The following is a 24,997-nucleotide window of genomic DNA, read 5'->3' as shown; positions in this document are numbered from 1 at the left end:
GCTGAGGTTATCCCCCTAATTTCACCTGCACATCTTTGGACTGTGGGAGGAAACCAGAACGAGGAAACCCACGCAGACACAGAGGGAACCTGTAAACTCCACAGTCACCCAAGGTCAGAATCGAACCTGGGTCCCTGGCGCTGTGAAGCAGCAGTGCTAACCACTGTGCCACTGTACCGCTCATTGTGCCACAGTCCACACACCATTTACCCAAACGCCATCTCGTAAAAAGAGGAACTTGTCAACAGGAGAGGCAAAAGGCTTGAAAGATTTAAAATCAGGACATTGAGGGATCCCAAGAAAGTAAGACATTCCTCTCTCTTAAGAGAACATCTTCACCAGCTAATCGGCCCCAACACAGCCTTTGAAGATGTACAATTCAAGGACTGCACTGCACTCCCAAATCCATGCCGCAGCCTTGTTAATACACAGCTAAGAAGGCGGGGGATCAATTTAAATTTAGCAGGATCATTCCCTCAAGTTAGAAGATTGTGGGTCCAAGACACAGTCCAGGACATGATCATATAATCTAGGTTGACAGTACTGCTGGACTACCCCATTAGCAAAGGTACCATTTCAGATGGAATTTTAAATCAATGCTCTATTTTCCAGTTCAGGTGAATGTAGAAGATTGCACAGAACTATTAGAAGAGGAGCAGGTTCAGTCTGCTAGTGTTTCCTGACCAATGTTAGATTAAAATCACACAACTCCCATATATTTACTTCACAAGAAGAACTTTATAACAGTTGAAGGAAGCAGCCCCTGGGGCCTCCTTAGGGCAGGTGGGAATGGAGAATTTACACAGCTATGTCAATACAACAATAACAATCAACTTTTAAGATAATCATCAAAATACCCAGAGAAAATGGTTACTTTAAAAAAACCCAGCTACATATGGGGCTGGATTCTCCGCCCCGCTACATTTCTGCCCTGACCTGCCGGCGGGATTCTCTGTTAAGGCCGGTTAATGGGGTTTCCCATTGCGGGGCTGCTCCACGCCATCGGAAAACCCCCGGGCGCCAGCAAAACGGAAAATCCCGCCGGCGGAGAATCCCGCTAATGATTTGGAGTGCACTCCATGAAGGGTGATGGAATCAGCTTCAATGTAACTTTCATGAGAATTTGATATATGCTTGGAGAGGAAATATCTATAGGCGTGTGAGACTAATTTGCTCTTTCAGAGCTGTCACAGGCATAATTTTTTTAAATATAAATTTAGAATACCCAATTCATTTTTTCCAATTACGGGGCAATTTAGCGTGGCCAATCCACCTACCCTGCACATTTTTGGGTTGTGGGAGCGAAACCCACGCACACATGGGGAGAATGTGCAAACTCCACACAGTGACCCACAGCCAGGATCGCACCTGGGACCTCGCCGCCGTGATGCAGCAGTGCTAACCACTGTGCCACCATGCCACCCCGAGCTGTCACAGGCATGATGGGCCAAATGGCCTTCCGCTTAGTTGGCTGGACAGCTGGATTGTGACGCAGAGCGAGGCCAACAGTGCGGGTTCAATTCCCATACTGGCTGAGGTTATTCATGAAGATCCCGCTTTCTCAATCTTGCCCCTCACCTGAGGCGTGGTGAGCCTTAGGTTAAATCACTGCCAGTCAAAGGGGAAAGCAGCTTTCGGTCATCTGGGACTCTTTTACCTTTATAGTTGTACGAATGTCCAGCACTGCTGGTATCAAATAGGAATTGGATAAGTATTCAGAGCCCTTCATAAGTAAATGCAAGGTTTACAAAAGTGTGTGCTGAACAGATTGGTCAAGGCCAGCGAGCACCAATACTAACACGATTGACAGGAAAGCAAGTGTGTGAAAATACAGGTCAAATCAGCATGCTAGAAATCAGTTCATTCTAAAACAATTCTCTCAAGCCCATCAACTTGTGTACAGTCTGAGACAGTAAACCAAATGCAAGAAGCACCCACAGGGTCAAGTAACCAAATCCATGAAACCATCATTAAGGGAAACAAAATGACCATGAATTTAGCAAAACCTAACATTCCACTAACCAGCCAGGCTGCTGCAAGGCTCTCGATAGTTTGAGCATGGAATCAGGGGACAGATTAAATCAGCTCAGGCAACCGCTTCCTCTCCTCTGTCCCCCCCAGTCTAACTAGTGAACAGGGTAGGGTTTTTGGCAGTATGTTTAACCACATCAGTGCCTGAAGTGGTGCTCAATGCTACAAAATCATTGTATTTTAAAGTAAATATAATGAAAGCAGGAGGATTTGTGCTGGGTGGGAGGTGGCTTCGGTGAAACATAACCAGAGCAGTTGGGCCGAATGGCCTGCTTCTGGCTGTAATTCTATGTAATCCTGTCAAATAACTGGTGTAGCTGCTCCATATAGAAATGGGTAGGACAGAAAAGCACCAGGGTCAAAAGGTGTTTCTGAGATTGTGGTAAAACCATGAAAGCACACACAAGCCAAGAATGAATCTGAAAGGGAACACTCAGTTCCAATATTTTAAATTGACATATTTTTCTGATGATACTCATATTCAAAGGAAGGAACCTTGGTGCTGATTTAAAGAAAGCATGTGTGAGATGCAGAATAAAATTTCCTCTACTCCAGCTGAATATCCCATTTTAGCCTGACACTACGCCAGTCTGAATCTGCATTTTGACTGACAAATTTAGCATTAGATTTTGACTTCTGGGCTTTTACTTTGCTGCTGAAGACACTCATTTTTATTTGAACCCCTCATGGCCTGGGAACCCTTACCCCAGCTTTAAAACACAATGCATCAAATGAACTGAAGCCACCCACTTCTCCTATACTCCAATATTTTGAAGACATTGGCTATTTAGAACTACATATTACCCAAAACCTTCCTAGTATTAATTATTGAAAGGGGGTGGGATGGGGCAATTGATAGAAATCACATTTATACTGACAATCCTCTCACATGATTTATAGGAAAGCAAATCTTGTGAAAATGCAACATGTCAAATCATTTTATTCTAATTTGTTCTCATCAAAATCATGCAAGAATGTATTTTTTGTTGGGGAGAGGGACCGAGCTCGCTGTACACCACAGCATAGTGTAATGGCCCTTCCTGTTGATTCCCTTATTTCCTATTGTTTATTTTTGTCATCATCATCTTTGGTTCACGGATCTTCAATGGAGGCATACCTTTAAATCGAGATGGGAAAGTGAGGAACTCAAAAGATGCAAAATTGTACACTTGTGCTATGAGGTTATAGATTTTGAACAGGAGAACCCAGATATTGTGCACGCGAGATTTAGTTCGGTTAGTTGGTTGGTGGTCAGTGGATTTGCCTGGGTCAGTATTCTGCCCTGCAACAGACAGCGATTTGGTCCTGCCAGGTGGGGTTCTTTCAGGGGACTCAGCAGAAAGATTCTGGACTCCGAAAGGAAAAGCGGCATTGCTCTCTCTCTCTCTCGCACTTTCTCTCAAATGCCGGCTGCCTGCTGTTATTGTGAATTTACAGAGAAACCACTGGACCCTCTCTCTGCTTTGCTGACTACTGTCTTAAGGCAGAAGTCTCCCAGACCCTGATGAATCTACAGTGAAAACCATTCCAGATTGAAGGCAAAGGTACCATCCAACTCTAGGCCTAGACTGAAGGAAGAATCTAATTGGAAGATGTCCACCTGAAACAAAGACTTATTCTTTTACTTTTAGTATTTTTTTATACCCCTCCTTCCCCTGTGTTTGTTTGTCTTGTGTGTGTGTAGAGGGTGGGATCATTAAACAGGGGGTGCTACAAATTAGATAATAGTTAACCAGTTTTATTTGTTGCCTCTTTAATTATAGTCACTGTTAACAATAAAGTTAATTGCGTTTAAAATTCAGTTATTAGACAGCCCAAGACTAAGGACTTCAGATATATTTTAAAATTAAGAGTTACTTTCAACTGTGTTGCCACTCTGGGTCAAGTGGGGTTGGAATTGATTGCACACTAGCCCAGGGGGCCGTTACAATAGCATCCCAGTCTCCACACTTACAGAGGTGAACAACACGGACAACAACCTGGACTAGATGCTTCTTTGGCAATTATTCAACACTCAAGTGAGTGATTTTGCAAGTTGTCTGAATTCAATTTTCAAGTCTTTGGGATTTAAAAAAAAGAGGCGGCAACACTGCAAAGAGCCACAATGGAGTGGATAAGGATGTAGACTAGGAAAGCAAAGGTCGAGAGAAAGACACAAGATATTACTGGCAAGGGGAAATTACTTTAAGTTGCCTTGCTCATAAAATGGATAGTAATTGATGAGTTCAATTTAACAGCACAGGGTGTGAACTTGTAAAGAGCACTGAGACGACAGAAGGTTACGTCTCAGTTTATGCTGACCTGCTGTAGCCTCCCAGACCCCCGCACTGAGCACGGAAGCTGGCACAACTGATTAATGTACAGCAGCGAACCTTTGTTCAGCCAGCAAGGAGTTTCTGATTTCTCACATGGGAGGGCCCCAGATCATACAAAAAAGAACATTGTGGAACCATGAGATGGAACATTTAATTCTGCTGAAGGTCACAGAGGCCAAACTATTTGCAAATTTTAAGTTTGTGAGCACGTATATTTTATTTACTGGTCTTCAGATTTTACTGTTAATGCCTGGCGTCAGCTTGACTCAGTTAGAATCACTCAGAAGTTAGATATTCAAGTCCCACTCCAGGTCATTGAACACTCAATCTACAATGGCATTTCAATGCCAAGCTGAGAGCATGTGCAAACATTGAAAGAAGTGTCGTCTTTTGGATGAGATGTTAAAGCAAGGCTACATTCGCCCATTCATATACGTATAAGGGTATCAAGGGTCTACTAAAATGTTCAAAAAAGAACAAGGAGTTTTCTAGGTATTTGGTCAACAATCCTCACTCCATCAATTGCAAAAACTTCCAACAGGCTAATGCTGTTTATGTAACCGTGTTGTGATCAAATGTCTACTCAACAATTTTCAGCTAATACATGACATATGGAAGCTCTGGGATGCCCCCAGGCACAAAGTGAGATTTAACAATCTCCTAACAATTTGAAACCTTTAGGGGTGCAAAAACCATTTTATATGCTAAGCCTACCCGCTGGCATCCCAATAGCCCAGCTTAGGGGATGTCATCACCTTGGGTGGACACTCTCTCCATAGCTGCAATCATCGGCAAAGGTGCAGACAAAAGTTGGCACCCATCCACTGTGTGATTTGACTTAGGTGCCCAAGTGTTTTGTAAGCCAGACAGTGCCCTGGCCCCACAATTGGACAATATTTTTGCGTGCTTTGAGAAACAAGGAGAACTCAAATCTCTGTATTGAACAATCACCGGGTTAATAAATGTAATTCTGGTTAGCACGAGGAAGCAGGACCAGATTGTTGCTGGTACCAACAGGGTGAAGTGTGTTGGGAACCCTTCTGAAACTTCCCCTCTGTAAAGGGACTGGCTCAGTGAGGCACCAGGCAAAGGCAAGACATTGCTCATTAGGATGTTGTGAAAAGAGAGGAAAGGCATGTCAGTCTACTCATGATCTACCACTGGTTACAGAACTAAATCCTGAGCAGGTTAAAGTTTCTATTCTGTCAAAACAGAATGGAGGAGGGGACAGAATTACTTACAAAAGGAAACAAAACGTATTTTTACGGCTTGCATGTGAAAAATAATAATTCCTTCAAAAACAAAACCTGAATAGAATACAACAAATGGAATCCCACCTCAGAAAAACGGGGAGAAATCTTGTAAATTTAAACACCAACACAATCTGTATACTTTTCACTGGCGTACATGGAGTGTTTAAACATTGTCACCGGGCAGCATGGTGGCGCAGTGGTTAGCACTGCTGCCTCACGGCGCCCGAGGTCCCAGGTTCGATCCCGGCTCTGGGTCACTGTCCGTGTGGAGTTTGCACATTCTCCCCGTATTTGCGTGGGTTTCGCCCCCACAACCCAAAGATGTGCAGGTCAGGTGGATTGCCCACGCTAAATTGCCCCTTAATTGGAAAAAAAAATAATTAGATACTCTAAAAGTTACCATTGGAAACAAAAACACTACTTAGAAAATATGCTAATCTTTCTGCGGCTTTGAATACCTGCAGAAAAAGAAACTAACTAAATTCTGCCTCAAATTACTGATTTGAGAAATTGCATTAATTTATCACTGCATTGATGGTAACATATATAATTTTTATATATAAATATATATAAAAATAATGGCCTTCAATCATTTCACATCTGAAGAGTTCTGGGTTTAAACGTATAATTGACTTGCCTAAGCTATAAGTTGTGTGCAGCCTTCTCTAAACCTCAGAAAAATACAGTCATCTATCTGGACAGATGAACTTTGGAAATCAAAAGGAACCAAGTTTGCTCGGCTCTTTTTGCTCTTTGCCATGTCCCTCCCTCACACCCGTTTCCATTTTGGAAAATGGATAGTACCCATTACTATATCCCCACTATTTTTAAGTCCAAGTTTGCATTATCACCCAAATGCTACAACCATCACCCTTATCTGAAATGTAGTTGGTATGAGATATCCAAAACTATATAGAGAATTATATATTTTGAAATGAATGTTCTGAATCGACAAACACTGACTGATACAGATTCGGGGCATGGATGTTGTCAGATTTCAGAGGATTCGATTCTTTCTATCCATGGTAGGTTCTGCTTGACATCAGTATCTGTTAGTTCAATTTTGGCTGCAATCTCCTGAACCTCTTGCTCCAGGGCCTGGTTTCTTTGGTACATCTCCAAGTAGCTGGACTGCAGTTGTTTCTGATACTGAATAACCTTTTCCTTTTCATCCTGCCAGGTGCTTCTCTCAATTTCAAAGCTGGCGGCCTGGGCCTCACACTGTCTTCGCTCCAACAACAGTTCTGCTTTGAGCCTCTCAACCTGGAGGGCCAGACCTTGGGTACTGTCCTCCTGAAGGCCCCGAGCCTTCAGATCATCAGTCTCCCCATTCAAGAAGGCCTTTAGTTCTTCAGGAGCTCCACCTCTCGTCAGAGAGGCTTCTTGGAGCAAGATGGCTTCCTCCTGTTGCTGCAGGGCATTGGTGCTCTTAGCCAGTTGGATGGATTGTGCCTGCAGAGAGTTTTTTAACAGAAGCAGGTGTTCGTCTTTGGTACAGAGCTCCACTCGGAGCTCACGGAGGAGCGTTTTGAGGGTGAACAGTTCATTTAATTTCTCCGCCACCTCTGCTTGTGAGTCTTGCAGCTGCTGCTTCAACATGGCAATCTCACCAGCCTTTTGACAAACCTGCAATGAGACAAATATCAATTAAATTGCTTGCTCTGGCCACCTTAAGCTAAGAGCACCAAGAACTGGATTATACTAAACGTGTATTTGCATGAAAGGTCACCTCAATTGCTCAGTATCCCTTCCTTCAATCAGACAGGAGAGATCTCGAATTCACCTCCAATTAAAGCCAGTAGAACTGACCAACCAGAAGCCTCAAGACTGTTTTTCCTTCTTTCCCATTAAAGTCAAACGTCAGAATATGCTTCACTTTTCTTTTGTTTAACTTTTCTACCTCCAATCAGACAGGAATTGACCGACAGCCGTGACTACACCTTTCTGGAAGAGTTCACCAAGTTAGATCCATTGCCTCTGATATTTTAAAAAGGATCTAATTTACTCAACCATGAGGTAGAAATGATCATCGCCCGATGATGGATATCAGTGGGAGGGAAGTCACGGTATAATGGCAAAACAGACATTGAAACTGCATGCTTAACAGAGTATCGAAATGTCTGTCTTCCTGATGATTTATGAAGTAGAATTTCAAGAAATAGGAGGCAGAGGAATTAATGGAGGGTAGGGCCAACACCTTACTCACTGGTGTAGTATTGAGCCTCATGGAGAGCAGAAATATTCCAAGTTTGATCCTGGCAGTATGGGCTGTGCAAAACTACAAATACATCAGGGTGTCAAACATCTGACTGAAATGCAGTGCGACTTTCCAGAAAGTGTGCACATCAGAATGTTTGCTGTGTTGAACTGGACATCTTCCTGGGCATGCACAACACGTATATGTTGTGGTGGGGAGGTGGGGGAGGGAAGGGGGAACAAAAACACAAGTTTGGCCAGCATATGTCGCCGACACCTGCTGATCAGTAATGTGTAGCCTTCAGGCACCCGATATGGTACTTGCATGTAGTTTAACAAAAACATGAATCACAGAATAATAGAGCAGGAAAGGCAGCCGGTTGGCCCACTGAATCTGCGTCCTCTCATTCAAAAGGACAATCTAATTAGTCGCACTCCCCAGTTCTTGCATCATATTGCTGTGGATAAATGATTCAATTACTACTGGTCTCCACAACCGGAGAGCAGACATGGTGGATATATGAGGGCTCCGAGGACACTGTAGCCCCAGGGTGGTCAGGGGCATGGCAGGGAAGGGGATTGCCAGGGTGCCAGGTTGGCACTGCCAAGAGGCAGGTCCTGAAAGGAGTAAGAACTTGAGGGGGTGGGACCTGAGGCAAACCTATGCAGGGTATCGCGCTCACCTGGGGGCGGGGTGCCGGAATAGAAACCTGTTGATGGTGGTTGGAAAGGGCGCCTGGATCTCTGTGAAGCTCAGCCTGCCAGCATGTTTAGGCCCCACTCCTCTTGGTGCTGCTCCAAAACGTGCACCCATCCAATAGAATGTCTAAATAAAAAATGAATAATAAATGACAAGAAATTCCTACCTCCCATTTAGTCTCCTCTAGCCTTGGGGTTAAGTCATCTTGCTCCTCTCTGTAAGATGTGCATCGGCCTTTCAGCTGTTCACACTCCTGCAGTAACTTGTCAAAATCCGCCTGCAGCCTTCTCTTCTCCTGCTGCACCTTGAAGACCTGCAGCTGCAGAGTCCGCTGGGAGCGCTGGGCTTGCTGGGTCACCTGACGCAGCTTGCTGGCATAGATACGCTTGAGTTCGCCCATCTCCTTCTCCCACAACCTCTGTTTATCCTCAAACACCTGAGCAATGGCATCCTCACTTTCGTCCAGGTTTCTCCTCACATGTTTCAGCTCCACCTCCTTCTCATGAAGCCGGTCCTCCAGTTCCCTGACAACGTCCTCCATGGACCTTGAAAGCTCACAAGAGGGGGACATATTGCCCAGGGGGTTCAACCGGTTGAGGACTGCCATACTCTTACAGGAAAATCGGCCGCTGTCAGAGTTTGCCACCTCCTTGGATCCTCCATCAAGGTAATTTGACCCAATGTGGTTGATTTGACCCATGGAAGCACTTATCTGCCCCACGTGATGCTTCAAGCCTGTCCCACATGGCGGGAGACTAGTCATGGAGTTCCTCCCTGAATCGGACATATCTTCCTCTTGACTGACGGCCCTGAAGTAATCCTGCTTTTCATTTCCATTCCTCACTGATGAATGGTCCATCTTGCTGAAGATATTGAGGCTGGCTGTGCTGTCAGACAGCTCCTGGCTCTGTTGTGGATACAGGTTCTGCATTGAACTGAAGTTCTTTGGCACCACCGGCTTAAAGGCAGAGGATCGAGACCGAGACTGTGAAGGAAAGACAAGGTGGGTGGGAGAGAAGTCAAAAGCAAATATATTGAAAGGTACTGTTTGCTACTTTGAAATTCACAGGATCTGTGTGTAAAATTGGTCAAATAAACAAAGGGCCAGATTTTTGCAGAATGGGGTTTACTCCATAGGCCTTTAAAAATGGCAGCAGGCTGGAGCCAATCCTGGGATTGACACCCCCATTTTCTGTCAGCGCAGGGTAAGGGTGCAGGTAATGTTACGAGAGTAGTTTTTTTCACACTAGATTTCTGAATGATTATTTTTCTCGTTTGTTTCAAGACTTGCGATTGTTATTATATGGCTGTTTGGTTCTATACAACACGCATAATAGGTAAGTGGGCATGGAAGATGCACGGAGACCATGGATGGGGCAGGGGCATCACGGGGTGTGGTATTGGGGGGAGGCAGGTGAGAGCTGGAGGGCCGAAAAGCCTTTAACACAACTGACAGAGTCCCAGAGAACAAAGGCAGGCCTTCTAAACAGCCCACCTCAACAGTCCCCTGTCTCTGAACTGCCTCCAGAGCTGATGGACCCAACACCATCCCCCCACCGGAATGAAAATATTGGAGGGGTGGGGAGGGGGAGGTGAGGAGGGAAGAGGAGACACATGGCTGCCACCCCAACCCCCCATCACCGGAATGAAAATATTGGAAAGGGGGGGGAGAGAAGGGACACATGACTGCCGACTCGGGAAATTTCCTAATTCGAGCTTTCTGCCCCAATGGCAAAAGTCTCGCCCAAAATATTCTGCCTGCGTACTCATTGTGAACTAGTCCGTGAGAAGGATTTATTTCCTTCTGTATTTTGGTAGGTGTGAAGTGAAAAAATCAGGTGGTTGGTAAAACCCTCAGTGTCAACCACCTCATGGTAACATTCTCTAATCCAGGGTCATCGTGTGTGGTAAACACCACTGATCATACACTACGTGTATTACGGTACTGCCATTGTACTCCAGTCATTACAGTAAATCCCAGCCTGCTGACTCCACCCAGCAGGCTCTCCTCCACTGCCCCCATTCTTGGTTCCAGCTGCAGGAGGCTTAGCATCTAGCACAATGAAGCCTCAATAGTTCACCATTCGGCTCGTAGTCATTGATGGCACATCATCGTGCATGGCCAAAGTCTCCATTCATGCTCTCAATTTAGGGGATTCTCTACAAAGTGCAGGGATTAAGCCAAATTCATTTTACAACTTGAGTGTTATTTCCACCAGCTCTGTCTGGACTGTGTCTGATGCAGCGCTGTCCCATTAAACCCAACTTCTGTGTCTTTACTTGCCTTACCAAAGAGGAATTTAAAACAATATATGTGTCCTCAGAAACAAACAGAAATGTAGTTTCTGAACACTGGGCGTGCAGAAGAGAAAAGGCAATTAAGTTGGGGCACTGATTCCAATCCTACCTCCACACCACGTTTTGAGGTCTGCACACATTTTTTGTTTTTTTTTAGGATAATTCCAGTCAGACACTGCAATTGACAAGCACTTCAATTAAATGTCCCACAATTATAGTCACCAGCTACATACACAAACTTATCATCAGGCCACCCATCCTCAGAAGAACACTGGCCACTGCACTCAAGCAATACTTCCATTTCTCACATCCGCTATTCTCATGGTCCAACTGAGATTGCCAGAGTAATGATGCAGCAATACTGAGAAAAATGAGAAAGTGTGTTGCTGCATGTGAACACACCCACCTCCCTTCACCTCAAGTAGCAGTAGAGCTGGCGTCGTAATGTAAATGACTCAGTTTCCAATGGCTGTGAATGCTCAGGTAGTCTCACTAAATTCTTAAAAAGCATTGAAGTGGATTTCATAGATATTCCCAGCCAGTGACTTCTGAACTATGCTGGTTAGATTCATGGGCTAGTAGCTAATACACCTCTTGTCGGATCAGTTCTATTAACATAAACAAAACCTTATAGCACATCCCTTCTGGTTTCATGAAACTTTCTGGCCGAGAGATGATGCTGTCTTAGTGCTTGGTTTTTTCCTCTTTTCTTTTTTATAAATTTAGAGTACCCAATTCATTTTTTCCAATTAAGGGGCAATTTAGCATGGCCAATCCGCCTACCCTGCACAGCTTTGTGTTGTGGGGGCGAAACCCACACAAACACGGGGAGAATGTGCAAACTCCACATGGACAGTGACCCAGAGCCAGGATCGAACCTGGGACCTCGGCGCCATGAGACAGCCGTGCTAACCACTGTACCACCATGCTGCCCAGTCTTAGTACTTGTTGGGCATTCCTTATCCAAACCGCTTGGAGCCGAGTGTGTATCGGATTTTGGAATTTTTCGGATTTCAGAATATAATGTGCATCTGTGGCGCATTGGGACCTGTCCATGTGTGGCGTGCATTGCGACCTTTGCATGTGCGGCACGCCTTGGGACCTTTGCATAACTCGGGAACCTTCCCAGAGCCTTGTGGGATTTTCCACTCATTACGTCATGTCGGCGCTCAAAAAAAACTACACATTTCAGAATTTTCCAGTTTTCAGAATTTCGGATAAGGGATGCGCAACCTTGTGTTTGTCTTTCTGAAATAGTATTTCGCTGCTGTTATTTGCAATTTTGCAACACAAAATACTTGCATTTCCATGTAAATTAAATCCTTTCATACTCTTTTCAAACTTTGTTATGCTGCTCCTTCAGTTCTCATTGAGCTGAATCGCAATGGAGACAGACGGTTCAAACACAGTCGTGTTTAACTGTCACTTGCTATTTCTCTTGATGTTCTTACTAAACATGACAAACATTGTTACTAAATTCTTACTGAACATTATAATGTCTGGGATTTTAAAATTAGGTTCTTAATTTCCTCATTCCTCCTGAGAAGGGAAAGGCAAAGCTAATCTCCCCTGGATGGCAAAGAAAATTAAAAAATAGTAGAAAACAAAGAGGCGTGTGACAATCATCAGGTGCAGGATTTAGTTAATAACAAGAAACATTGCAGCAAGTTAAGGAGGGGACGGAGAATGTTAATACCGGAGGCAAAGAGAGATTATGAGAAAAGATTAGCAGGCAACATTAAATTGACCCTTAAAGCATTTTATAATAATTGCTCATTGTCACAAATAGGCTTCAATGAAGTTACTGTGAAAAGCCCCGAGTCGCCACATTCCAGTGCCTGTTCGGGGAGGCCGGTACGGGAATTGAACCTGCGCTGCTGACCTTGTTCTGCATTACAAGCCAGCTTTTTAGCCCACTGTGCTAAACGATCCCTGCTATTTTTATAAAGGCCAAGTAGTTAGCTAGGGAAATGATTGGGCCTATCAAGGATCCTAAAGAGAAATTGTCATGTCGCAGTAGGAGACATGGCAAAAAGTGTGAAATAAATAGTTAGCATCTATCTTCGCAAATGAAACAGGTAATGTGAAGATTATTCCAAAAAAGAGAAGGAACTTATGGACAAGATAACAAATCGATAGGCAGGACTTATTTAAAAGTGCACTGAAAGTTGGCAAGTCATCTGGTTCAGACAGAATGCATCCCAATTTGTTGAAAGAAGCAAAGGTAGACATAAAAGAGGCATTGGCCACAATCTTTTAATCATCATTGGACACAGGAGTAGTGCCAGAGGGCTGGAGGGTTGCTAATGCCATCCCGCCATTCCATAAAGCAGGCATTGTCAAACTCGGGGGCGCGACCCACGGGTTGGTCGTAGGCGGGTGGCGGGAGCATCGCGGAGCCATCCGGCTGTGAGCGGCCTTCAAAATGGCCAGTAACAGATAAAAATCTTTTGGCCGCACTGCGCGTGTGTGCCTGATCATCTGGCATGGCTGCATTTTATTTTTATATGGTCGCAAACTTTTTTTTCCAAGTTCGGGGGACCAAACGAACAAAGGGACCATTGAAGCCAAAGGGATGCAAAACCATTTCCTCCATTTTTATCAGCAACGAACAAGGCAAGAGAAAACGGTGGGTGGCGCAGGTCGGCCGGCGTGGATCGCGAAGGTCGGCTGGCGTGGTTGGCCAGGTTGGGTCCCGAAGGTTGGCCAGTTGGTAAAAATGGGTCCCTGGAAAAACAGTTTGAAAAACACTGCCATAAAGGGATGAGGAATAAACCAGGAAACTAGGGGCCAGTCAGCTGAACACCAATGCTGGGGAAGTTATTGGAAACTAATATCAGGGACAAAATAAACTCTCATTTGGAAAGGCCTGGGTTAATCAAAATAGGCAGCATGGATTTGTTAAATGGTAAAACAGGACTGACTAACTGATCAAATTCTTCGATGACAGGCAGTGGTGGTCGGGTCATTGAATATTATGGGAACGTAGAATTCCAAACACAAAGTAGATAACCTGTGATCTCATTAAATGGTATAGCAGGTTCAAGGAACCAAATGACCTACTTCTGACCTAATTTGTAAATGACAGATGGTTGATCAAGATATAGCAACTTTTGTATACATGGCCTTTTGGAAAACATTCAACAGAGTGACACGCAGGAGGCTTAAAAGTAAATGGGGGCTCATGGAAAGTGGCAGTATGGATCTCTAATTGGCTCAGTGATGGGGAACAAAAGGCGGTGATGGATAGATGTTTTCCAGACCTGGACGTGGTTTGCTGTGGTGATTCCCAAAGGTCATATTTAGGTTCATTACCTTTTTCTGATTTTTATAACCTACCTAGAGTTAGATGCAAGAAGCAGAATAATAAAGTTTGAAGCGGGTATGAAAGTTGACATAGTAGTAGATAGCGATGAGGGTAAGTTATAGGCTTCAGGATGATACAGACAAAATGGTGAAATAGGCGGAAGCATAGCAGATAGAGTTCAATGTAGAGAAGTATGAAATGCTACCATTTAGGAAAACTAATATGGAAAGACAGGATGGTGCATATGGCACCATTTTTGAAAAGTGAGACCTTGGTATTCATATAGACACATTTCTAAAAGGGAGAAGGACAAGTTGATAAGGTGGTTGAAAAATATAAAACATGACGTGGTTTATAAAAAGACTGGGATCAAGCTAGAGTTTTGCAAATAAATGGTTAGGCCTCAGTTGGAGTACTGAGGACAATTCTGAGCACCACACATAAAGAAAGATGTGAAGAATCAGAGAAGAGTACAGGAGACGTTTCCCAGGATGTTACTGGGAGTGAAGAACTTCAGTTATAAGGAGGGGTTGGAAAGGTTAGGACCATTTTCCTTGGAATAGAGAAGATTAACAGGAAACCAAATAGGGATTTTCAAGATTGGAGATTTTGATAAAAGCTAAGGAGGAAAAAAATATTCCCTCTGGAGGCTTTTTTCACTTGGAGATGTTGGGATCTGGAAATCGTTACCTGGGAAAGGTGGTGGAAGCCAATTTCACCGATAATTTTAAAAGGGATACATAGAACATAGAACAGTACAGCACAGAACAGGCCCTTCGGCCCTCAATGTTGTGCCGAGCCATGATCACCCTACTCAAACCCACGTATCCACCCTACACCCGCAACCCAACAACCCCCCTCTTAACCTTACTTTTTTTAGGACACTACGGGCAATTTAGCATGGCCAATCCACCTAACCCGCACATCTTTGGACTGTGGGAGGAAACCGGAGCACCCGGAGGAAACCCACGCACACAGGGGGAGGACGTGCAGACTCCACACAGACAGTGACCCAGCCGGGAATCGAACCTGGGACCCTGGAGCTGTGAAGCATTTATGCTAACCACCATGCTACCCTGCTGCCCTAGGATTAGGATAGGAACTGGAAGATGAGGAATTTGCAGGATTATGGACATAAAGCAGGGATGTGTGACTAAGCACAGGCAACAACCAAATTGTGATGCAGCTTGTAGCTTGTATACAAAACTTTTGGGAGAGGCAGGGGAAAGGGAAAAGAGAATGGATTTAGATTCTTCTGCACTTCTTTCAAAGGCACCAAATACTTAAAAACAGGAATCAAAGAAATAGAATAGAGCAGGAGACAAATTAAATGTTCAGAAAGAGTTGATGAAAATTCAGGGAACAAATGAAGAAAAAGTGTTTATAAACTACAGTTGGGATAATGTTTTGATACTCCTTTGTGAGATGCAGGCATCACTAGCAATGCCAGAAGTTGCTGCCCATCCTCAATTGCCCCCTTGAGAAGAAATGAAGAGTAACAGCCAGCTCTTCTGGAAAAAAAAATCCCATTGCTCATATTCAAATGTCAGAGATTTAGTCCTGTGTTTAAAGTACCTTTTCAAATTTCCCTCCAACAGGAAGTGAGTTCTTAGTCAAATCAATCTCCTTCCCATCCTTGAAACACGTCCTCCCATAAATCTCGTTTTGTCCATCTTTTCGGCAGCGTTCCATGGAAGAACTCCCAGATGCAATCCTTTTCTCTGCCTTCGACCCTTTTTTAGTGCTGTTCAGGTAGTTCAGTAACTCTCTTTGGGTCAACCCCTTTTTAAACAGCCCGTCTGGCTGCCTGATGTTGTAAGCATTTCCATTTCTGTTACTCTTCAGACCATCACCCAAAAGGTCTTGTTTTTCAGCCATTAAACTACCGACACTTCCCATGTTGCACTTGCTGTTGCCTGGGGAACAAGGGTACAGGTCGTTGCAATGGCCGATGCGATCACTGGATGCGCTCAAGGTTTGGACTGCAGCCATGGACTCTCAGGACTTGAAGGAAAAGGCTCGATGGCAATACTAGAAGGAAGAAGACAGGAAATTTAGAAGTCAATTACGATGCAGACTAACTGAATGCCTCTCTCTACTCCCTCGGAGAGAGGAGACTGCATGCTGTCTATAATCACACCACGAGCAAAGAACTTGCTCTTATCGGAGAGCGGAAACAAAAAGTGAACCCATTCCTACTACACAGAAATGGTAAATGCAGCGAACATCCTTCACAAAATCTGAATATTTTGTACACTATTGCCTTTGGCAAAAATACCCTTATAATGACATTTTTATCAAATATATTCATTGCCTGGATGCATGTATTGATGGCATTTATTGCTCATCCTGGCAGCCCACGAGAAACTGGTGAGCCACAAGATTTAGAGTCACAATCCTCCATCTGATCTAATCCAGTCTCTGGTTAAATTTATCCTGCAGAATGCACAGCCTCAACTATGAAGGGTGATGTGTCAGGAGTTTTCTGTACTAGTTGTGGGGACTGCAGCATTTTAAGTGAGTCTGCTACATTCTTTATTCTATTAGGCAGGCCTTTTAAGCAAAAAGTTTTTAAAAAAATCTTCAGAACTGCTGTCAATTGGGTGGTACGAAAGAGAGAATGAGTGGGTTCAGTTCGGGAGCTTGCCTTCAGCATTATGTTGGAACAATGTACATATGTAGACAATCTGAGAATAGCAGGGAGAATAGCTGTGTTGCACCTACTCAACTAACCTGATGACATGTAAAATGGGCACTGGGGTACGGTGAACAGTCAGTATGAAATTGTTCCCAAAAATGTAGCCAGTGCCACCTGGGCAAGAGTCAAATGGGAAATAAACCGGCAGAAAAACAGGGATGGCTGAGCGATTTTGCAAACTGTTGATTTCACGTTTCACTGAAAAACAGGAAGCAAATCTCGCTCCTTACCCATGCAGTACTGTTGCTTTACATTCCTAACTTACTGTCCCGTGATCTAACTGGATCCCCAGTGAATGGGCTCGCGGGCGAGCGGCACAGTAGCACAGTGGTTAGCACTGTTGCTTCACAGCGCCAGGGACCCGGGTTCGATTCCCTGCTTGGGTCACAGCCCGTGTGGAGTCTGCACGTTCTCCCCGTGTCTGCATGGGTTTCCTCCGGGTGCTCCGGTTTCCTCCCACAAGTCTCGAAAGACACGCTGTTAGGTAATTTGGACATTCTAAATTCTCCTTCTGTGTGTGCAAACAGACGCCGGAGTGTGGGGACGAGGGGATTTTCACAGTAACTTCATTGCAATGCAAGCCTACTTGTGACAATAAAGATTATCATTAATTTGCTGAAGGGATGAAGAACTGCTCGTGCAGTTTGCTTGTGCCTTTCTTGCACTGTTGACAGTTCAATGTTTAATGACTGGAAGCCGTGTGTTTGCGTCCTACGACCTCTGTGACCTGGAGCAAGGAGAGGGAGGAAGTCGGGTGCCCTGATGCCAGTGCTTATGGAGGGGAAGGATGGTGGCCCGATTCAACTGAGCAACCTTTTGAAAAATAAATTCAGAGTACCCAATTTTTTTTCCCCCATTTAAGGGGCAATTTAGGGCAGTCAATCCACCTACCCTGTACATCTTTGGGTTGTGAAGGTGAGACCCATGCAGACACAAGGAGAATGTGCAAGCTCCACATGGACAGTAGCCCATGGCTGGGATCAAAACTGGGTCCTCAGCGTCGTGAGGTAGCAGTGCTAACCACTGAGCCACTGTGCCGCCTTCAACTGAGCAATGTACTGAAGGTATTGAAGAACTGCTTTGCAGATTGCTGTTGACTTTAATGTTTAATGCCTGAAAATCATGAGCGGGATTCTCCGACCCGCTGTGGGGCACACTTTTCTTCCGCGCCGGTCCTTGTAGGGCACAGCCATGGCTGGCGCGGAGAAGAGAAGCCCCCGCGCATGCGCCATTTGCTGAAGGTATTGAGGAAATACTTTTGCAGATTTCTGGTGGATTTATTGTACTGTCGACTGTTCAATGTTTAATGTCCGGAGGCTGTGTGTTTGCTATTGCACCATCCGATGGAGATCCAGCGGAAGAATGGACATGTGGTCAGTGAGAGGGAAAGGAAATTTTGTCTGACATGACTGCTCACTTGAGACAGGCCATCTGGCTGAAGAGTCAAAGGATCCTCACCTCTGCACCGTACGCCAACCTCTACGTCAGTGACTGATCTGTTGTGGCCACCCTGTGACCTCCAGGGTCCTTTCCTCATAGGGGTGAGGACTCTGATGTCCAGCATTCGGCAGCCCGTCCGGACCCACGCCCATCTATTATAGAGAAGGCATTGTGAGCCGCACACTTCATGCATCGTGGGAGGGCCGGGAATGCTATGATGGGAGACAGGCATGGGCATTATTGCTAGGCAGGGGTGGGTTGTACTGGGGGGTGCCAGGGTGTGCTGGGGTTGCTGGTAACCTCCCGGTTGTGCTCCCTGAGCTGTCAGCCACTGCCATTGCTTCTCAGGCTACACCGGCTGACCTGTGGCTGACCCTCCAACCCCCTCGCGCTAACAAGGTATACTATCAACACTCCACCGCATCCAGCAGTCTGGCCAGGTCGGCATCTCTGAATCGTGGGGCGGGTATGCGTGATGGCATGGCTGCATGCCCTCTGGGGTGTGCTGGGAGGGAGCGGTTTAAGTACTACCCCCCCCCCCCCTCATTAGCGGGAAACTGCAGGGTACGATCCAGACAGCTATTTCCACCGTGAAGTCGGTGGGGGATCATTACCGGCCCCAATTGACGTTAGATACTGGTTGCAGTTTTGCCGGGTCGTTCTTCGGGAAGCACCCGGCATGTCTCGTTCGCTATTGCATTTAGTGCTTCTCTGGTTAGATTATGCCCATGGGGTGGAATTCTCCCATGGCCTCAATTGCAGGAGGGTCGGAGAAGGGGAGGGGATGCGGCGAGGATTCATGTCTGTGTGATGATCCTATTGGATCTTCCCTTGGTGGGATTGTGGATTGGGAGAAGCACTGGAGGCCAGCGTGAAACTGACTTGCATCCCATACTAAATGAAGGTATGACTGGAATCTTCCACCAACTCCCTATGCGGGACTCTCTTAGCCCGGGGCCGGGCCGGAGAATCTCGCGACCGACGCGAATCAAGCCATGCCGCCCCAATGCCGGCACGCCATTCTCTGCAGAGTGGAGAATCGGTGCCATTGGCGCCAGCGTGGTTGGCGCGGCGCCAATCGGGGGCCTCTCTACGTGGCCGGCCCGCCGATTCTCCGGCCCGGATGGGCCGAGCGACCGTAAGAAAAGAGCCGAGTCCCCCTGGCGCCGTTCTAACCTGCTCTGCGCCGGCGGGATCTCACCGTTGAAGAGTCAGGTGGCGGCCTGTAAGGGGGGAGGAGGGTCCGACTCTGGGGGGGCCTCCAATGTGGCCTGGCCCACGATCAGGGCCCACTGATTGGCGGGCCAGATTCTCTGGCTGGGGCCTCCTTTCCTACGTGCCGGCCCCTGTAGTCCTGTGTCATGTTGCGTCGGGGCCGGCGTGTTGACGGAAGCCACGCGTTGGCGCTGGCACCACTGCAAATCCCGAGGCACCCAGTTCGCGCCTGGATCAGCAGCTGGAGTGGCGTTAACCGCTCCAGTGCCATGCTGGCCCCCTGTAGGGGCCAGAATTAGTCGTGGGGTCGGCCCATTCACGGCGTCGTAAAAACATGACAGCGTTTATGGCGGCGTGGACTTTCTGCCGTGGGATGAGAGAATCCCGTCCCCTATTCTCCACTATGCCAGTGGGAAAACAAGCCTGTCCAGAACACATCTGGCACAATTCTTGAGCCTGAATTCTTTTCTCACTGGCAGTACACCGCCGTCCATAGGTTTCCTGGCGGCAGAGTTTGGCTTTGATGGAGAATGCCTTTGACAAGCAACGAGAAGAAAGAAACCCGAAGCCAGCGTTCTGCGACCCGCCGAGAACCACACAGCTGGAGGACCGGAGAGTCCTGCCCATGTGCAGATGTTGGGACTCACCTCAAAAATGCTCTGGGGCTGCCTCCGGAGGTCAGAATCGAGGCCGACAGCAACACTAGACCCCAGAATAACACAGCAGTGGGTGAGGGGAGTATCTATCAGGGGGAATTTCCAGGTTCTATGTCATGAGGAAATCCATCTCCAGCCTCAGTGTTCCTGGAGCACCTTCTTTCTTCAACAGTGGGTCAGTGACTTGGATGTCTTTTCAATTTGGCACCCAGATGTGATGGAGGGACCTGGCACCAACGTGCCCACCCTGCTCCGGGTGCATAATTAATGAGGTTGGGGTCAGAAGATAAGGCGTGGTTTCCTGCTGGCCTCCGCAGCAGGAAGTACTCTATGCTCCCATCCTCGCCACAGGACTTTGCCCCAGATGGGAGAATTTCACCCATGAAACTTTCTTCGATGAACTTCCTGTCATTGACCAGCGCTACATTTAAGCGACTGCAAGGCAAGATGTTTGTGGAAGTTGCTGTAACCTGCTATGTGTCAGGAGGTGTTAAGTGATAATGTGTTCTGCTATACTCCAAATAAGTGAATTGTATCTACAGCTTACCTCACTTTTACTATCATTGGAGTGGTGAAGGACTTGGTAATTTCTTGGGGCAAAAGGCTTGTTTTTATTATTGTGTACTGTGTATTGTGAAGTGAGCGGTTTTCGTCATTTACAAGTGTTCCAAATTTGATTATACCAAATAAATGCAGAGCAAACTCCTACCCTGTTCAAACAATGGTCCTTAACAGATTCAATGGAAGATTGGAATGTGCAGTTTGCAACAGATTCCATTTCTCCTCAATCTTTCCCACAGTGCGGAATGTCTCTGGTCAGCATATGCCACGGATGTGGCAGGGCCCATTGCAATTTCCCTACATCCGTAATGACCACATTTATCGTCGCTCTCACTAACTGGATGTAATCCTTCATCACACGAGCGTATTTAAGAGAAAACAATAGCAATTGGCATGTCAGAATATGATATGGCCTTCACCCCAGTGATAGGAAATTAATAATTCAGTTGTATAACTGGGCCTGATGGAAACATCTCAAGTAGTAAATTGAGGGGGAGCTGATCAGTGTAAAAGGTGATGCAAATGTCACTGAAGCTGACACCAAACAGTTACATTTGCTGCTCCGGAATGATACACTGGCATTGACTCAACAATTCAGAATTAGAAGCGCTTTGAAGACGTTCAGGCAACCAAAAGGTAGAAATGTCAACACAGAAAAAGGAGCCCCCTTTCATCAACTCGTCAGCAAGGACAATTCAGAAATCTAGGCCGGACATCCGGCTGTTGGGATTGTCTTTTCCCGCTGGCAGGCCATCCCTGCCCATGGGTTTGGGGTGGCTTCAACGGGAAATCCCATTGATAAGTGGTGGGAGTAGTGGGAATGCTGCCACCAGCGAATGGCGCATTGCCGACAAACACGTGGCTGAGGGACCGGAGAATCCAGACCTTAATCTTTTTTTTAAATTAATTTAGAGTAGCCAATTTTTTTTTTCCAATTAAGGGACAATTTTGCATGGCCAATCACCTAACCAGCACATCTTTTGGGTTGTGGGGGTGAAACCCACGCAGACACGGGGAGAACGTGCAAACTTCACACGGACAGTGAACCAGGGCCGGGATATGAACCCAGGTCCTCAGCGCCGTAGTCCCAGAGCTAACCTCTGTGTGATCGTGCTGCCCTCAGACCTTAATCTTTAATGTTGACATTGGGTGCGATCTACCAGCCACCTTGTGCCTGAACGGGAGCGCGCTGTGGCCAGTGGCCTCCCCTGATCTTCCTGACAGCCAGTACGACTCGGGAGATCTACTTAGGTCTGCGAGGCATCGCAATCCCACAATGGGTGGGACAAAACCTCACACGCCTAGGTAGGTTTAAAACCAGCTTAGACAACCTGCCACGGGATCTACCGGCCTCCCCAGGGAATATGGACCAGGCAGAACGGCACCCGGGGGAGTATCCCCCCATGTGGTCTGGTACAGGGTAGTATAGCCCCCTGACTCTCCTCCTTGAATGCAGATACCTCGGCGTTGCCAGGCTGGTATCTTGGCACTGCCACTCTGGCACTGCAAGATGCCCGGGTGACACAGCAAAGCCAGCAAGAGCACTGCCAGGATGGCAGTCCCAGGGTGCCAGACTATGAAAGGAGGATGGACGGGTGGTATGAAGGATGGGGGAGCGGGAGGGGGTGGGTCCTGGAACGTGGGCCCGAAAGGGTGGTGTGAAGGCCTGAAAAGATTGGGTGGGGTTACTGGGATAGGGTAGAGGTGTGGGCTTGGATACAGTGCTCTTTCCAAGGGTCAGTGCAGACTCAATGGGCCGAATGGTCTCCTTCTGCACTGTACATTCTATGATTCTATGAAAAGGGGGTGCCCTGTGCAACCCCATTGTCGGGGGATATCACTTGGGGGGGAGGGGGGGGGTTGGGGGAGGGTAAGTCCAATGTTTGTGGGGGGTGACACTGCCATGGGTGGGGGGGCGTGGTGACTCTCAAGCTCACTTAGTGATCGGGGCACCCTTTTAAAATTGTGGTCCGATCACTGAGGAGCCGGGTATGGCCAGCAAGTTCAGCTCCTCTGTGATTAAAATAATTCTAAGTGCTCGATTCAGCTAAATGGGAACAAAGTTCCATAGCGAGTGCACTTAGCCATGTGGTTCCCGGGGCTTGCAGTGCCGAGAAACACATGGCTATGCAGTGTGATTCAAGTTGTATAAGATGTCTCAGTGGGGAATGCGCGGCCGAGGGCCATCTCCAGCACCCCCCCCCCCCCTCCCCTCCTGCCGGAACACACTATGGGATGGTCCCCAGCCCCCACACTCCCCTCTCAATACCCATGTGGGGCATCCCCGGCCTGATAATGCACACACAAACAATGTCAACTTGGCACCGTGGCAGTACCAACCTGCCACCGCCCATGCTCGCTGGCAGTGCTCCCTGGGCATCTTGACCGTGCCAGGCTGGCACCCAGGTGGCACTGCCAGAGTGTCCAGGCAGCACCAGCTGTGCTAGGGCACCACACTGCCCAAAGGGCATGCGCTTGGGAGCCTCCGATCCCCTGGGAGACCCCCACGAGTGCCGCTCCGCCTGGCCTCCGTTTGTGCTGAACGGTGTTTGCCGAGATCTCCAAAGCAAAGGGGATGAATCCTAAAACCTCAGGTACCTCAGGAATCTGCACATTAGAATGAGACTAACTGCCTCACTGTAATAGGCAGGTTTGCCAAGAAATGATCCCGTCCACAATGGGCGGGATTTACATTGCAACATCTCGCAAGCGTTGCGAGCCAGGTAGATTCCAGGAGTGGGTTCTCCCGGCTTTTTCGGCCACTCTGACTTTCGGGTGCCGCATGGCAATTGGATCGAGCCCTAAGTGGGGGCTTGACTGACGAGAAACTCCCCAGAGCCCCAAACAGTGAGTAAGTGTGGTTAGATAGCAGTGGGGAACTCACCGACAGAAAACTCCCAGCAAAACTCGCCACAAATGACACTGAAACTTTTGCGTTAGATCATGCCCATTGTTTCCACTGACAGAGAATTCACGGGGAGTCTCAACTTTCTCAGCTATTGGAAACAGTTTGCTTCTATCTCTCCTAACCCAGCTTTTCAGAATTTTAAATCTGTATTAAAACATAGCCTCATCAACCCAAGAGTCTGTCAGTGAGTGCGTTTAAATTCCTCTACTCCTCCAAACAACAAGCTGATCTTTATTACTGCTTTTTAAAAAAATCAAACTGCATCATTTCATAAGCAATGACGCTGAATTGGTATTTGCCGATCTTTTGCCTATTACTCAGTCGTATTAATATTCCTCTTCAGCTTTCTCTGGTATTCTAAGTAATGAACTGTACTATCTATAGTAGCATCTGCAAATTTCGGCACCATTCCCTGTGCAAGTTCGTGACACTTCCCACAGTGAGTGTCAACACCTGGTGCTTAAAGCTCCCAACATCTGCGAGTCAGGAATTTACTATCCTTTCCTGTGCTGACATTTTTAGGTTTAGTTTGTTCGTTCTGCTTGTATTACCGGCAGAGAGCCCACGTAACACTTCCTTCTCCCTCCCCACTCCATCTCACCAAATCTGTTTAATCTTTGCTCTCATGCAGTTCTCACTTCACTCTGATGTGATCTAGTCTCTCAAAGCCGAGTTACATTATTTTTTTTTTAAATTTAGAGTACCCAATTATTTTTTTCCAATTAAGGGGCAATTTAGCGTGGCCAATCCACCTACTCTGCACATTTTTTGGGTTGTGGGGGCGAAACCCACGCAGACACGGTGAGAATGTGCAAACTCCACACGGACAGTGACCCAGAGCCGGGATCGAACCTGGGACCTCAGCGCCGTGAGGCAGCTGTGCTAACCACTAGGCCACCGTGCTGCCCACTAGTTACATTATTTGTTCCCGATTCCTTACTCGGTGTCTGATAGCTAAACACCCAGCAAATACGGCTCTCATCACAAAATGCATTAACAATCATTATCAAAAGCTGGGTGAGGTTGCTGTACAGCTCCCCCGGTGGCGAGTGTGGTGACGAATGGGAGGAGGTCGGAGGACCTTCGGCTTTCCCGGGGGACGAGGCAGGGGTGCCCTTGTCTCCCCTGCTCTTCGCGTTGGCGATTGAGCCCTTGGCCATGGCGCTGAGGGATTCGAAGAACTGGAGGGGGATTGTGCCGGGGGGGAGGAGCACCGGTTGTCGCTGTGCGCAGATGATTTACTGTTGTACATCGCGGATCCGGCGGCGGGAGGGGGGATGCCATAGGTGTTGAAGATACCTGGGGAGTTTGGGGACTTTTTGGGCTTCAAGCTCAATGTGGGAAAAAGTGAGCTGTTTGTGCTGCACCTGGGGGACCAGGAAAGGGAGATAGGAGAGCTCCCGTTGAAGAGGGCGGAGA

At 46.9% G+C, this 24,997-nt stretch overlaps 1 protein-coding gene across 3 annotated transcripts in view; it reads right to left on the bottom strand.

The window, feature by feature from the left end:
• Positions 1 to 3,100: 3,100 nt before the first annotated feature.
• n4bp3 (NEDD4 binding protein 3) overlaps positions 3,101 to 24,997 on the bottom strand; it is a 152,653-nt gene continuing 130,756 nt past the window's right edge. For all 3 annotated transcript variants that reach the window (XM_038795396.1, XM_038795395.1, XM_038795397.1), the window contains 3 exons: positions 15,676 to 16,131; positions 8,662 to 9,480; positions 3,101 to 7,225 (listed from right to left, as the gene is read on the bottom strand). In XM_038795396.1, the coding sequence (XP_038651324.1) occupies positions 6,590 to 7,225; positions 8,662 to 9,480; positions 15,676 to 16,092 (1,872 nt within the window). In that variant the 5' untranslated portion in view covers positions 16,093 to 16,131 and the 3' untranslated portion in view covers positions 3,101 to 6,589. The remainder of the gene's footprint in view (positions 7,226 to 8,661; positions 9,481 to 15,675; positions 16,132 to 24,997) is intronic.

Source organism: Scyliorhinus canicula, chromosome 4, assembly GCF_902713615.1.
Source record: "Scyliorhinus canicula chromosome 4, sScyCan1.1, whole genome shotgun sequence".
Classification (NCBI taxonomy): Eukaryota; Metazoa; Chordata; class Chondrichthyes; order Carcharhiniformes; family Scyliorhinidae; genus Scyliorhinus; species Scyliorhinus canicula.
Note: the sequence above shows the minus strand (reverse complement) of the source record. Positions and strands in the feature narration are given on the sequence as shown.